The sequence below is a fragment of the Primulina huaijiensis genome, chromosome 8 (genome assembly GCF_012295235.1).
Source record: "Primulina huaijiensis isolate GDHJ02 chromosome 8, ASM1229523v2, whole genome shotgun sequence".
Lineage (NCBI taxonomy): Eukaryota > Viridiplantae > Streptophyta > Magnoliopsida > Lamiales > Gesneriaceae > Primulina > Primulina huaijiensis.
The window spans coordinates 5776137-5790467 of NC_133313.1; the positions used below are offsets into that span (position 1 = coordinate 5776137).

Sequence of the window (14331 nt, forward strand, 5' to 3'; positions counted from 1 at the left end):
TAACATGCAACCGTGTGAAAAGTACTGTAATAAAAATAGATTTCATGATCTTAAAAGTATGAACTTAAACATAACATGTCAAAGCATAAACATATCCATAACATATCTCATCATATCATCATATACGTTTACATTTTCTTTATTTGAATTCAGATCATTAGTTGTGACTTTCGTATCAGCTCTAATCGATGGATCCATCTACGTATAACCGCGGTACCCGATGACGGGGACATCAGCGACATTATTATCCATCCATTGAGCCTTGGCCTTACATGTTCGTGTTCGTGTTCGTGTTCGTGTTCATGTTAGTCACAACCAACTCCCTTCTTTCAAAAACATGTCATCGTATTCATGACTTATAAAAATCATGCATATACATACATTTTCTTAAAACCAAGCATGCAACGTATTTTTTGTATTTTCACAAAAATTCATGTACATAATAACATATACATTTTAAACATGCAATTTTAGTGTTCAGGGCGCTGCTAGGACTGCTAACTCGGATCAGGTACAAAATGACCATTGTGCCCCTGAAAATTGACCATTTTACCCCTGGATCTCAAAATTTCGACCCTAAACCAACCAAACCTACTAAAACACCTCAAAACATAATTATAATCATTTCCTAGATTTAACCTCGAGCCCATTCCGTAACTTTTACGATTCGTTTTAAAACTTAGACCGGGGTCTCGGTTTTAACCCGAATCAATCCGAAACTTTCTCAAATTTTAACCGCAACTTAATCACATCCTACCAGCCCCTAACCAACCATATTCCAACTATTTTGAACCCCCTAATCTTGGATGCAACCTGCTGGAAAAATCTGGACGTATAACCCTAACCCTAGTTGCACCGCCGAGCCAAATCTTTGACTCTACGCCTAACCGACATGGACCAGCCCCCGAACCAACACTTCCTAGGACCAAGACCAGGCCGTGTGTAATGCCCAAGATTTTGATTCCATTAATCTGAGATTATTGATTTTTGAATTAACATGATTATAGATGGATCATTCCGAGACTAGATTGGGCAAAGTATAGGATTATGCTATTTGTTGGACAGAACTATTGGCGCCCGAGCGGTAGAAAATGACCGCCGGAGCGCCAGTGCTCAATAGAAATTTGTTCGGGCAGAAGATGTGGCGCCCGGGCGGTAGTTTGTGTCCGCCCGAGCGCCAGTGGATATGAACACTCGGGCAGAACGTTCCGCGCCCGAGCGGTAAAGTGTGACCGCCCGAGCGCCAGAGTAGGATAAGCTAAGGCTCGGACAGAACTCTCCGCGCCCGAGCGGTAGTTTTTGACCGCCCGAGCGCCGCCTAATTTGTATGAAAATGAGCCACGTTTCACTCACATGCAACTTGATTATATATATACAAGCTTCTTCATTCAGATTCAGTTGGAAAGAAGGAAACGAGAAACTACGAGAAATCCTTACGCCTTTTAGCTTGTAGATTTGTGATTTACGAAAGATCCGTCCGTCTGATTTTAAATCCGACTTCAGTACTGTGTTTCTATCGACGTAGGCTTCAACCGGACGTAAGTTTTCTTAAATTTTGATATGATCTGAAATTATGGTATTGTCAGAATCAGATATTATTCATATATGGTGTTCTTGACGTAGTAGAAATCGGATAATCGAAATTGGATTGAAGAACGGATACCGTATAGAATTGTTATGAATTTCGGAGTTAAATTGAATGAGAATTGATATCAGATTTGTATTGTTACGGATTATGAGTTGAGATTGCTATCTGTTGATATTTGTATTGTTGGGTATATTGAGATTGTGCAGTTATGCTGTCGAAAACAGAATTTGATTTAATCCTGATTATATCCAGTATTGAATTGATCGGTGTATTGATATTGTACTCCTCGATATTGTCATTGCGAGATTGAGTATTGACAGGCTTTGAGTTCGAGACTTTGACAGAATCAGATTGACAGAAAGAAAGGTATAATTCATGTTGATTAGGGAAGATACAACTCGAGTTAGATTTGATTCGAGTTTCCCAAAATCACATACTAGATTTCTATACCTTGCTATGCTTGTGCTTTATCTTGATTTATTTGCACGCATTGAGATAGGAGAGTCATTGGCAGATTTGCCAAACTTTCTAGATGTTCGGTGGTATCGAAGCATAGGAGAAGATCGACTCCGATTGTAGACATTCGATACAGACAGGACCGAAGTCTAGGAATAAGACGTACCGCCACCACGATTGGGAGAGTAGGTGGGAGACTTGTTACGTCTTATTCACACCGGGATCCCTAGACTTAGATATGAGTCGAGTCAAAGAATAAGAGTCGAAGAGTTTTATCTGTATTCACTAATGTGTCATAATTACTGATTTATGTGTTATGATTTTGTATTTAATTGCATGACATCATGTATACATGTTTTATACTGGGATTTGTTCTCACCGGAGTTTCCGGCTGTTGTTGTGTATGTATGTGTGCATGACAACAGGTGGGACAGGAACAGGGTCACGCAGAGGATGATTGAGAGATTGAGATAGTGTAGAGATTACGGGCGTAGAAGATCACTAGTGGTTTTTACTAGACATGTACTGAATTATAAACCCTAGTATGTTGATTTCAATAGAACATGTGAACGTTAGTTGGAGTTGAATAAAATGACAGGAATTTTATATATAATGTTTTGTGGTTATTTATATACATTTGAATAAATGTTAAAAACAAAATTTTGACCCACATTTTCTAGCAAAGATCCAATTAATCCCAAAGATAATCGAGTTAGAGCCCGAGTCCCCACACCGTGGAACCCCTCATAGACCAGCCCTACTCATGCCTACTGCCCATGCACCCAACCATACGTGAATCACCCGAAAACAAGCCAAACCTTACCCCACTCGAATCTTGTGCCTCGATCTACTCCTAGCCCGTGACCAGCCGTGGTTGAGCCATCCTGGACCACGACTCAGACTCCTTATGGTCTGCACCGTGGCTTAGTTTGACTCCCTTACAGTCGGCCCCCTTCCCATAGCCCGATCTAGTCCATGCACCAATATATCCCTAGATCCGATCGGTCCCTTCATCTTGACATGGTCTGATGCACACTCGACCTTAGTCACCGTAGATCTCGACGTGTATAGCCCCTTGGAGCCTAGATCTAGCAGCCCCTTGCACAAAAGCCATGGGAAAACATGAGTACATGTCAAACGTATGCATATTTCGTGACAAAACCATGAAAAACCGATGCAACATAATAGATCTAAGAATTTCTCAGCATATAATGATGTGAATGATGAGAAAAACGAGATTTAGGATGTGCCTTTGTATTGGAACATTTCATGTTCGCAATCTTGATTTTGATGTTAACAAAACTTGTTACTTTGTTTCTAATGATTTACCTAAGTGCGCAGGAAGCTGGAACTTATCAAGCTTCGAACTGATCAGTTAAACGAGCCAAAACTGAAGCTAACAAATGCGAACTGAAAGTGCCAGCTGATTGCCCAAACTGAATCAGCTCAACTGATATATCAAAGAACAGTTCAACTGATTGTCAAGCTGATATGTGGTTCAGCAGGAGAACTTCAGAAGCCCGGCCAGCTGATGAAGAGCCCAGCTGGTCAGTTCAACTGAAAGAGTGAAATCAGTTTAACTGACGAGTCAACTGATTTCACCAGCCCAACTAAAAATCAGTTCAGATGACCAATTAGAAGCATCAGTTAGGAATATATCAGTTGCATATCAATACAAGCTTGTTTAAATGGATTCTAGCTACGCACAAGGGTACAAAATCATCTGTACTATAAATAGTACAATAATGGACGTTGCAGCAAAGCATAGAGCCAAAATGTTCAAGAATGGCTGTCGGAAAAGTCGAGACACAAATCTCAAGGAACACATTCAAGCTCAACGGATACAATTATTGAGTCTCATTGTACGATCAGTTTCTCGCCTATAAATAGAAGATCAATGAAGACCAATAACAAGAAGAAGAACAAGTGTGTGAACAAGAGAGAAAAGAAAGGGCACACTGAATTCATATCAGCTTACTAGAAGCAATCAAGCCAAGAGGGATCACTACAAAGTTCTATCAGCTTAGTTAGAAGCTTATTTCCCTCAGTGTGTGAGAACACCTTCTTGTAATGTTCATTGTTCAGTTCTCACACACACACACACACACACACACACCCCACCACCCAAAATACAGTATTACACAAAGACATTAAACTTGTGTATGTAGTTTTTCATACACAGACGCTAAACAAGTGTTGACTGGAAGGTACTGCCTTCAGTCTAGTCTAGGAGTTCAGTTAGGCCGTTGGGTAAGTCCTAAGCTAAGTAGGTTTGAACAAATCAATTGTATAGATCAAAGTCTTCTAGTGGATCCTACCCGAGGTGGTAGAATGGGTGATGTAGGAGCAGTTGAAGTCTCCGAACATCCATAAAAATATTTTGTGTATTTAATTATTTAACTACTGTTTTCAAACTTGGATCAGTTAGAGCATCCGTCAGTTCAGTTTTTCACCATAACTGAACTGATACATGCCACAACTGATTACCTTTATTTTCAGTTATTCAGTTACACAGGATATAAAATATATCATTGTTTCTTAACGAAAGATTACTTCGAGTGTTGTTCGCTTGATTTTATATCAAACTGGATTTAATTCATCGGTGTAAACATTATTAGAACACGAGCTATTGCAGCTCTTGGAGAATATTGTGTTTGAAGCACCTCAAGGTGCCCAGCACACGATCCTTCACTTTGCGTATTTATGCTCGAAACCTTTGAGATAATTGTGTAGAACGTGCACAGGAGAGACAGGGAAGGAGTTCTTAGAAAAAAAGCTTGGGAAAACAGATCGCTTGCTGCTAGAATATTTTCGAAAATGTGCTGCTGAAGTTGGGAGAGGGGCGGCCGAATATTAGGGTATGACGATTAGGGTTTATGTGGTAGTTTTAATATAATAATTAATGTACAATGGGCTCTTAATTAAAATAATGAGGTTAAAAAGTATTTTAGGCCCATTATGCAATAAAATATTCCCATCAAGCCCAAAAACACGCCCCAAAAATATTTATTTTAGGTATGTTTTTGAAAATATTGTTCGAACCCTCAAAAAGTACCCCGACTTGCTAAATTTTGCGTATCGGTTTAAAATATGATCCGACGAGTAAAAAAAACCTACCAAGGCCCATTTTCAAAAATCACCCTTAATTACACCATATATTAAATAATTAAAAATAATTATTTAATAATAAAAATATTTTTCCTTAATTATCATCGGTCTCCGTTCTTCGTTCGAGCGTTAAATACTACTAAAAACCTTAATGCATGAAACCTTAATGAACCATGGAATAAAACACATATCCATGCAAATATCATGCATTTAATGCATTAAAATAATTAAACACATATTTTGCTAAATTGCATGCAATAAGGTTACGTAGTTCGAATTTTCTAGTAACAATTTCGATGCATTGTCAGGCCACACAAATGTGTAGGAGGATATCCAAAATCTTGATGGTGATCATATGAAAAATTATTTTGCCCAGAAAGATGGTCTAATGAATAAAGATGAAGAGTATTATGTTTCCAAGATTACACTGAGTGATGTGGATAGCTCGGGGGCAAAAAAGAGAAAATGATATGTTGTTTAATCAATGAAAAAAGAAAAATAGCAACAGAGACAAAAAAAACGAAAGAGGAATATGAAAAAAATGATGAAAAAATATTGGATTACCAAATAAAAGATATTTGAGGTAAAAGACTCATGTTCAAAGGGGAAAATGAAGAATTCCCTCACAAAATCCACAAAAAAATTTTGGGTGCCTAGAGATAAGATTTTTGAGGTGAAGGATATGTACATAGAAAGTTCAAGCACATGAAATCATTTTAATAAAAAGATAATACAATATATGGCATGGGAAATTTGATATACGAAGAGTGATTATTTGCCTCAAAGATAAGAAACCAACAATACATCAAATCTAATTGAAACTCGCAGTTAACTCTAACAAACGGTTGAGACACACAGTCTAATAACCAATACACAACAAATGTACAGAAATAATGAATCCTCATGTTCAATTTTTCGAACAGCTCCACAAAAATTCTTGGTAGAAACTGTTGAGGGGTTGACAGAATCTCTTGATGATCCTTGATGATATGATAAATGTTCTTTGAAGCGGGGGCTGTTGAGCAATAGTTGATATAAGTGTGACGGGTGGTCAGAAATCTTTTAGAGAATACAAGCTTGTACGTCAAATCGTGTTTCATGTCTTTAAGCTTTTCTTGGCATCCTCTATTTATAGTGCTAAATGCATTTTCCCATTCAATGTTCGACTGTAGCTCATTAATGCAAAAGCATTGTTGTCGCCATCTTTTATTGATTCTTAGTACACTTCAATAAATGGGCAATTCGGCATTTTCCAAATGTGGAAAGAAAAAGTCCCTGACAAAAAAAAGTAACCAGCTTTGAACTATGTGTTTTTCGGAAAGGTAACTAGCTCTGAGCTATGTCCATGTGGGTAATACGGCCAACAAAGAGGTCGAAATCCGTCATAGACTTCACCATATCATCCACTGAGGTCAGAGGAACCTCGGGTAATTGTGTATCCATACCAGCAATGGAAGATACATCAATTGTTTGAGGGTTATTTGGGATAGGAGAGGAGAGTACCTCTAGCTGGGACAACACATAGGTCAGATTGATGTCAGTGTTTGTCACGGGGCTCAGCGGTAGAAGAGGGCTCTTTGGCCACCGATTGCTTAGTATCAATTGATGGTCCACCGCCTTCATGCCATAGGTTAAAGCCATAAATATTTTGGGCAACTGTTTCAGCCCTCGGTGTTCTCCTCTTCCCCAACTTCTTCTTTTTCTTCCACGCCCATCTCATTGAGCATGGCAAGAGCCTCACTGGCGTAAACCTCAATTGTTTTGGTGAGAGGTTTTTTGGGCACTTCAAACTCCCTCCTCTTATTCCGACTCTTGGAAGTGATGATTATAACATCACATTCTAACAGGGATACGACTGCAGAATCATCAAGAGCAGTGCAACTTGTAGGATCAAAATTTGTCTGATTCTGAATGATGATCAATTGCAGAAGGCTCTCTCTCATCTGGAATTCAATAAAGGACCGCTGGCCAACAGCTACCTCAATATCTATAGTCTCAGCGCAGTCCAGCATCTGGCCTTCAAGATTGGCTAACTCCTCAAATAGATCTTCTGCAAGGATGGTCCTGAACAAGACAGAGGTGCGATATTCATATCACATGTCATACTAATTCATCTTCCGAGCCACATAATTCATCACTTGAGATAGTGAATGACATCCGTCCGGAAGGCCATAGCAGGCTTTGTGGGCGGTTGCATCTTCCCTTTGTCTTTTTCCTTGGGTTCCACCAGTGGGACAACTGAAGCAGTGGAGGGACAATACCTTCAGAGAGTCAGCGGTGGTGGGAGTATGCCTCTTCAGAAAGTCAGTAACGGTCGCAGCATCAAGCCATTTCTTATGGTGCAACGGCTCGGTAATGCCAAATGTAACCTACAATAGGCAAAGTAGATAGCAAATCTATAATATGAACCCCTCAAATTGACCCTTTACCTTGGTCATATCATAGAGAGTATCAAAAAAAATATCATACCAGTTGACACCGATCTTTGAAGCAATCACCACCATTTATTGGAACTTCTCCTAGATGATTTTGTCGTATTCCACAGCTTTGGCCACAAGTTGGACAGCAATCAGTATTGCACCTCAAGGTCATGCTTCTCTGTCGGAATTGAGATAGGACTATTGGCCGACCAGAGAAAACTTAGCACTCCAAATATCAGCGTTCCCATCTGGAAATTGGAGACTTTTTCCAAACCGGTGGTAGGAAACTCCAATGTGTCCCTAAAAAGCTATTGGGATATGATGTTGTTGGTTCCTTCGATGGTGTAGATGATGCTATCGTGCTCCATCCCGGTGGAATCAAAGAACTACTTGACAATAATGAGGTTGAAAACAGAGCCACAAGTGAGAACCTTCCTCAGACCAGAAGCTTCGAGTATTTCCAGAACAGAGGAAATGGAAACATTTTTCATGGGGAAAATGGCTTCGAAGTTGATGGAAAGGCAAATCTTCTAGATCGACTTCTTGGATCTGTTAAAAGAATGCTAATAACAAGTGAAAGCACGAAATATTTTGGAGAGCGGGAAAACATAAACTAAATATTTGTAAGTAAAGGGTTTCAAATGATGAAGAAGAGATATATAAATATTTTTTATGGGAAAGCCACAACAGAACATGGGACAGTATGGTTGTGATTTGAATTTCAGACTTTGAAAATTTCAGTCGAAATGTTTACGATTAATCGCTTGTTTAAGGGTTTTAAACACATGATTAATGCATTAAAGAGTAATTGTCAGTAACATTTTCAAAATCAAAATGAATATGAACTGTTTTTCCCTTAAATCCATTTAAATATAATAATTAATACATTAAGTATCAGTAGTCAGATAAAATCACAGCTTCCAAAAGTCATTAAACAATTTTGATCGAAGACTTATATACTGACTAGGCAATTGTTTTATCAAGCTTGACATATTTTTACTTCATTAGAATGCATTGAAATGTCCTAGATTATTTCCCCTATATTCACTACAAGAAAATCTTAATTCAACAACACTTCAAAGACAACGGTTTTTTATAAAAACCGTTGTGCTTTTTCTTTTAACAACGGTTTCAAGAAAAACCGTTGTCATATTCCCAAAAAACCCGCTAAAAGACAACAGTTTCTGGAAAACCGTTGTCTTTTATATGTCGACGACAACGGTTTTTAAAAACCGTTGTCGATGAGCGTGTTTTTTTTGGTCTACGACAACGGGTTTTAAAAACCGTTGTTGTTGAGCGTTTTTTTTTAAGATACAACAACGGTTTACAAAAACCGTTGTGGATGAGCGTTTATTTTTTTTGATACTACAACGGTTTATAAAAACCGTTGTGTATAAGTGGTTTTGTCAAGGGTCAAAGACAACGGTTTGTTTAAACTGTTGTCTTTGATCTTGTTATATTAGAACTACGACAACGGTATTTATAAACCGTTGTCATTTCTTATTGTTTTATATGGTTATAGACAACGGTTATTTTAAAACCGTTGTTGTAGAATTTTTTTTGCAAAAATTTATAGTGTTATAATAACACACACTTAATTCTAATAAAAGAGAGAAGAGAAAGAAAGAAAACCCAAACCCATTCCCGCGCTACGTCGCCCTCTTCCCCCCAAAATCTCAAGTCGACGTCGCCGCTTCTCAAAGCCAAGGAAGACTGGCCGACCACCGTGCGATCTAGCCATCAGTTTGCGACCTTCGTTCGGCAAGAAGACACCATTATCTTTTATCTGATCGAGAGAGCGAAATATCCCAGAAATTTGGCCCTGTACGAGGACAAGTGCGTTCCCGAATCGTCAGATTCTTTGTCCGATTTCTTTCTCAAAAAATTCGACACTCTTCAAGCCCAGGTATGCTTTTCTTTTATCTTTTCGTTTTCTTTTTCCCCCAAATTTAGTGGAATTGATCTGGCTTATGGGCATAAAATTTCTACTTTGTGATTTTTTAAAAATGTGCCGACAAAATGCTGATTAACATCTTAAACTGATTCTTATTAAAAAAAATGAAGTTAGTTCGATAGGAGCCTTGCTTTTCATACTCGTCACTTGCATCAGCTCATTTGATAACGTCGCCACTTGAATAAGTGTCGGTGGCTGCGGTGGTTTCAGTGGCATAGCTTGAGGAGTCTGACCTTACAAATGGATTGGATTTTATTGATCAATATTAAGATAATGTGGCATTAACACACAGGAATAAAATGAAATTAAATAAAATGTCGTATAAATTTAGATATGAAAGGGAATACTATTTTATCTCATCTCAATAATAAGAGAAATATGTGGAAAAATATTAACTAGGATAGCTAAATTAGCTTGGAATTTTAATGGTTTATTGGAATTTTTGCTGTTATGTTAGTTCATGTTTGCTTCTTTGATGCGGGTTTGAGCGGTAATTCCTTTGTTATGGTTGTTTTTCAACTGTTTTGAAGGATTTGACGCATTGTTGGTTGGTTAGTTGTACGTATAATGGACAAAGATTGGATGTCAAAGAACAGGTTGTCACATGAATATGAGGTTGGGGTGGAGTATTTCTTGCAGTTTGCATCGCGAAACACGAACAATCCGAATGCAATGCCTTGCCCATGTGCAAAATGTGGTAATCTAAAGACGAAAGATATTGACACTATAAGGGCTCATTTGTGTTGTAATGGTATAGATTTAACATATCATACATGGATTTGGCATGGCGAAAGATCTAAGTTCGGGAACTCAATGAATGATAGTGATCGAGTAGAGCAAGATGAACACAAATATTTTACCAAGGAACCTATAAATATGGTCCATGGTGCATATGATAGTTATGCTGAGAATCCAAAACAATTTCATAAGCTACTTGAAGATGCCGAGAAACCTTTATATCCTGGATGTGTTAAATTTACAAAGTTATCTGCACTTGTGAAACTATATAACTTGAAGGCAAAATATAGTTGGAGTGATAAAAGTTTCACTGATTTACTTGGTTTGTTTGGGCAAATGCTTCCAGATGACAATGAATTGCCTTTATCTTTGTATGATGCAAAGAAAAGCTTATGTGCTTTAGGGATGGATTATGTGAAAATTCATGCTTGTCCTAATGATTGTATCTTATACCGGAAGGAGTATGAGGATTTTACCGGTTGCCCTATTTGCGGGATGTCAAGGTGGAAGTTGGGTAAAAATTCTACGATAAATGCAGGAGTTCCTGCAAAGGTCCTTTGGTACTTCCCACCTATTCCCAGATTTCAAAGATGGTTTCAGCAGAAGGTGATATCTAAGGACTTAACTTGGCATGCTGATAAAAGAATTCGTGATGGATACTTGCGCCATCCGGCTGATGCACCCTCTTGGAAAGTAGTGGATCACAACTGGCCAAATTTTGCTTCCGAGCCAAGAAACCTAAGATTGGCCATATCAGCAGACGACTTCAATCCACATAGTTTGATGAGTTCTGCATATAGTTGTTGGCCAATTGTGATGATCACTTACAACCTTCCTCCAAGTTTGTGTATGAAGAGAAAATTTATGATGCTCACTTTGTTGATATCTGGTCCCAAACAACCGGGAAATGATATTGATGTCTACTTAGCACCTCTAATTGACGACTTAAAATTTTTATGGGATATAGGTGTTGATACATATGATGCATATCGAAAAGAAATTTTCTCGCTTAAAGCTGTGTTACTATGGACGATCAATGATTTTCCTGCATATGGGAACATGTCAGGTTATATTGTGAAAGGATATCATGCATGTCCAATATGTGGTGAAGAAACATGTTCGACGAGGTTGAAGCATAGTAGAAAAATTGCGTATACAGGCCATAGAAGGTTTCTTCCTACAAGTCATCCTTATCGAAGGCAAAAAAAAGCATTTAATGGGAACCAAGAGTTTAAACTCGCACCAAAACCGCTAAATGGGCATGAAGTATTAGAAAGAGTTGAAAGAATTAATTATCGTCTGGGAAAAATGAGTGGGAAGGTTCAGTTGAAGGTAGGTGATGAAAAATCATGTTGGAAAAAGAAATCTATATTCTTTGAACTTGAGTATTGGAAACATCTACATGTTCGACATGTACTTGATGTGATGCATATTGAAAAAAATGTTTGTGAAAGTCTCATCAGTACGTTACTTGACATTCCAGGAAAAACAAAGGATGGAGTTGCAGCAAGACTAGACCTCATGGAGATGAATTTGAGGACTGATTTGATACCAAAGATGGGGGAGAAAAGAACGTATTTGCCAGCTGCCTGTTATACACTAAGCAAGGCTGAGAAAAGAAAATTTTGCAATTCTCTGTTTGGAATAAAGGTCCCTACGGGTTACTCATCTAATATTAAAAACCTCGTGTCGATGAAGGACTTGAAACTTGTCGGCCTTAAGTCACATGACTATCACACTTTGATGCAACAATTGCTTCCAGTGGCCATACGTGGTGTCCTGCCTAAACATGTTCGAGATACTATCACTCGGTTGTGTGGGTTCTTCAATGTGGTATACAATAAAGTGATAGATGTCTCAAAGTTGGATGAGATGCAAAGAGAGATTGTGATGATAATGTGTTTACTAGAGAAATATTTCCCCCAATCTTTTTTTGATATAATGATTCATTTGACTGTTCATCTTGTACGCGAGATAAAATTGTGTGGACCGGTTTGGTTTAGGCATATGTATCCATTTGAAAGATTCATGAAGATATTGAAAGGCTACGTGCAAAATCGCCATCGGCCTGAAGGGTGTATAGCCGAACGTTATATTGCTGAAGAGGCTGTGGAATTTTGCTCGGACTACATGTCTAGTGTAGATACAATTGGTATCCCATCAATGCATCGGAGAAAACAACTCACTAAGCCTCTGTCTGGTTCAGTAATGCACTACACTAGTGATGATGAGTTGAATCAAGCACATCGGTATCTATTGGAAAATGATGTTGACGTTGAGCCTTATATCGAGTAATTTCTTTGACTTAGTAATACTTTCTTCCTATTTTTTTTACATTAAATTGGTTAACTTATCCTTAATCATTTCATCAGGGAACACATGACATATTTGGATGCAAAATTTCCCCATAAGGCTAAGTCCAAAAGGTGGTTACAAGATGAGCATAACTGAACCTTTATCAACTGGTTACGTGATAGTGTAAGCTGTTTAAATATTAGTATTATGGTGTTTTTTAAAACTTAGGGATAAATTTTAGCTCTTTGTGAAATGTAGGTTGCAAATGCAGTTGGCAATTCCACTCGTGAAATTTCAGAAAGATTGAAGTGGGTAGCGCGCGGACCTAGCAAACAAGTGTTAAAGTACTCTAGTTATTTGATTGATGGGGTCACTTATCATACAAAAGAGCGAGATGATACACGAGTTGTGCAAAATTCCGGTGTAAGTTTAGTCGCAACGACAATGCAAGTTGCTAGTGCAAAGGATAAAAATCCAATTGTGTCAGACATGATTTTTTATGGAGTTATTCAAGAAATATGGGAACTTGATTACCAAATGTTTCAAATTCCAATGATTAAATGTAATTGGGTTGAGAATATCAACGGTATTAAAGTTGATGATCTTGGTTTCACGTTGGTAAACCTAAAGAGAATTGGATTCAAGTCTGAATCTTTTATCTTTCGCAGTCAAGCAAAGCAGGTGTTTTACATTGAAGATCCTCAAGATCCTGAATGGCATGTTGTACTTGCAAGTCCCACCAAAGAGTATATTCACTACATGAATGGTGATGAATTGGAAAATGATGTAACCCACTATCAATGTTTTACACGAGGGTTTATGTCAATGGATGTTGATGGAATAGATGAAAATGAACTGTCATGCATTCGTGAAGATTGTGATGGGTATTGGGTTGACAATAATTAAGTGCAATCCTACATGACTTGAACCAACATAATAGGTTACATTCATTTCCTGTTCTGCTTATTACATTTTCATGTAGAAAGAAAAATAAAGAACTGAGTACTAATTTTTTATGACATGTGTTGCATAGTGCATTTTTCTGATTGCCTAAAAAATTGTAAATGCTTGCAGGATGTCAAAGAATGAGAAGCCTAAACAGAATACTGCATATTCTGCCAATGACAATAGTTGTGGGGGCAAAACAGTTTTGGAATCTACAGAGACGGAAACAACAAGATCATCTAGAGGTCGTACACGTTTGGATAGGCTTGTTAGGCAAAGGGTTCATGGAATCAGAAAGAATGTAAGGTTCAATAAATTGGGACAGCCAGTAGGAGAATTTGCAGGTGAGATGCAAAGTTATATTGGAGTTCTTGTTCGAGAAAAGGTAAAGATAAGTTATCAGACTTGGAAAATGGTTCCAAATGATGTCAAAGATTTAATATGGGAATCGGTTAACGTAAGTTATAATATTTTGACTATTTTTTAATTAGTTTTCATATGGTTATGATATGTTTAATGTTATGGGTTAATATGACTTCTACAGCTAACGTACAATGTTGATCAAAGCTGGAAGAAGGGATGTCTGAACTCTGCAAATAACAAGTGGAGACAGTTTAAATCTTTTCTCACTCAAAAGTTCATTCTTAGCAAGCGGGATAACACTGAGGATTTGAAAGAACCACCTATTGGGTTTGGTATTACACGAGATGATTGGAGTTCATTTGTAATCAGTAGCTTGTCTGATGACTTCCTGGTAAGATTCTTAATTTGTTATTTTCAAATAAGTAGACCATAACAAATTATTTCTATTGAAATCTGATATATGT

General features: G+C 37.8%; 2 protein-coding genes across 2 annotated transcripts; both read left to right on the forward strand.

Annotated features, from left to right (window-relative positions):
• The first annotated feature begins 10093 nt into the window (after positions 1 to 10093).
• LOC140982021 (uncharacterized) lies at positions 10094 to 12559 on the forward strand. The gene has a single exon (XM_073448437.1). It carries the CDS (start codon positions 10094 to 10096, stop codon positions 12557 to 12559), a length of 2466 nt encoding a protein of 821 aa, XP_073304538.1.
• LOC140982022 (uncharacterized) lies at positions 12558 to 14300 on the forward strand. Its single transcript, XM_073448438.1, has 3 exons — positions 12558 to 12742; positions 13634 to 13961; positions 14049 to 14300. The coding sequence occupies exons 1-3, from the start codon at positions 12657 to 12659 to the stop codon at positions 14298 to 14300; spliced, it is 666 nt and encodes a 221-aa protein (XP_073304539.1). The 5' UTR covers positions 12558 to 12656.
• Positions 14301 to 14331: the final 31 nt, after the last annotated feature.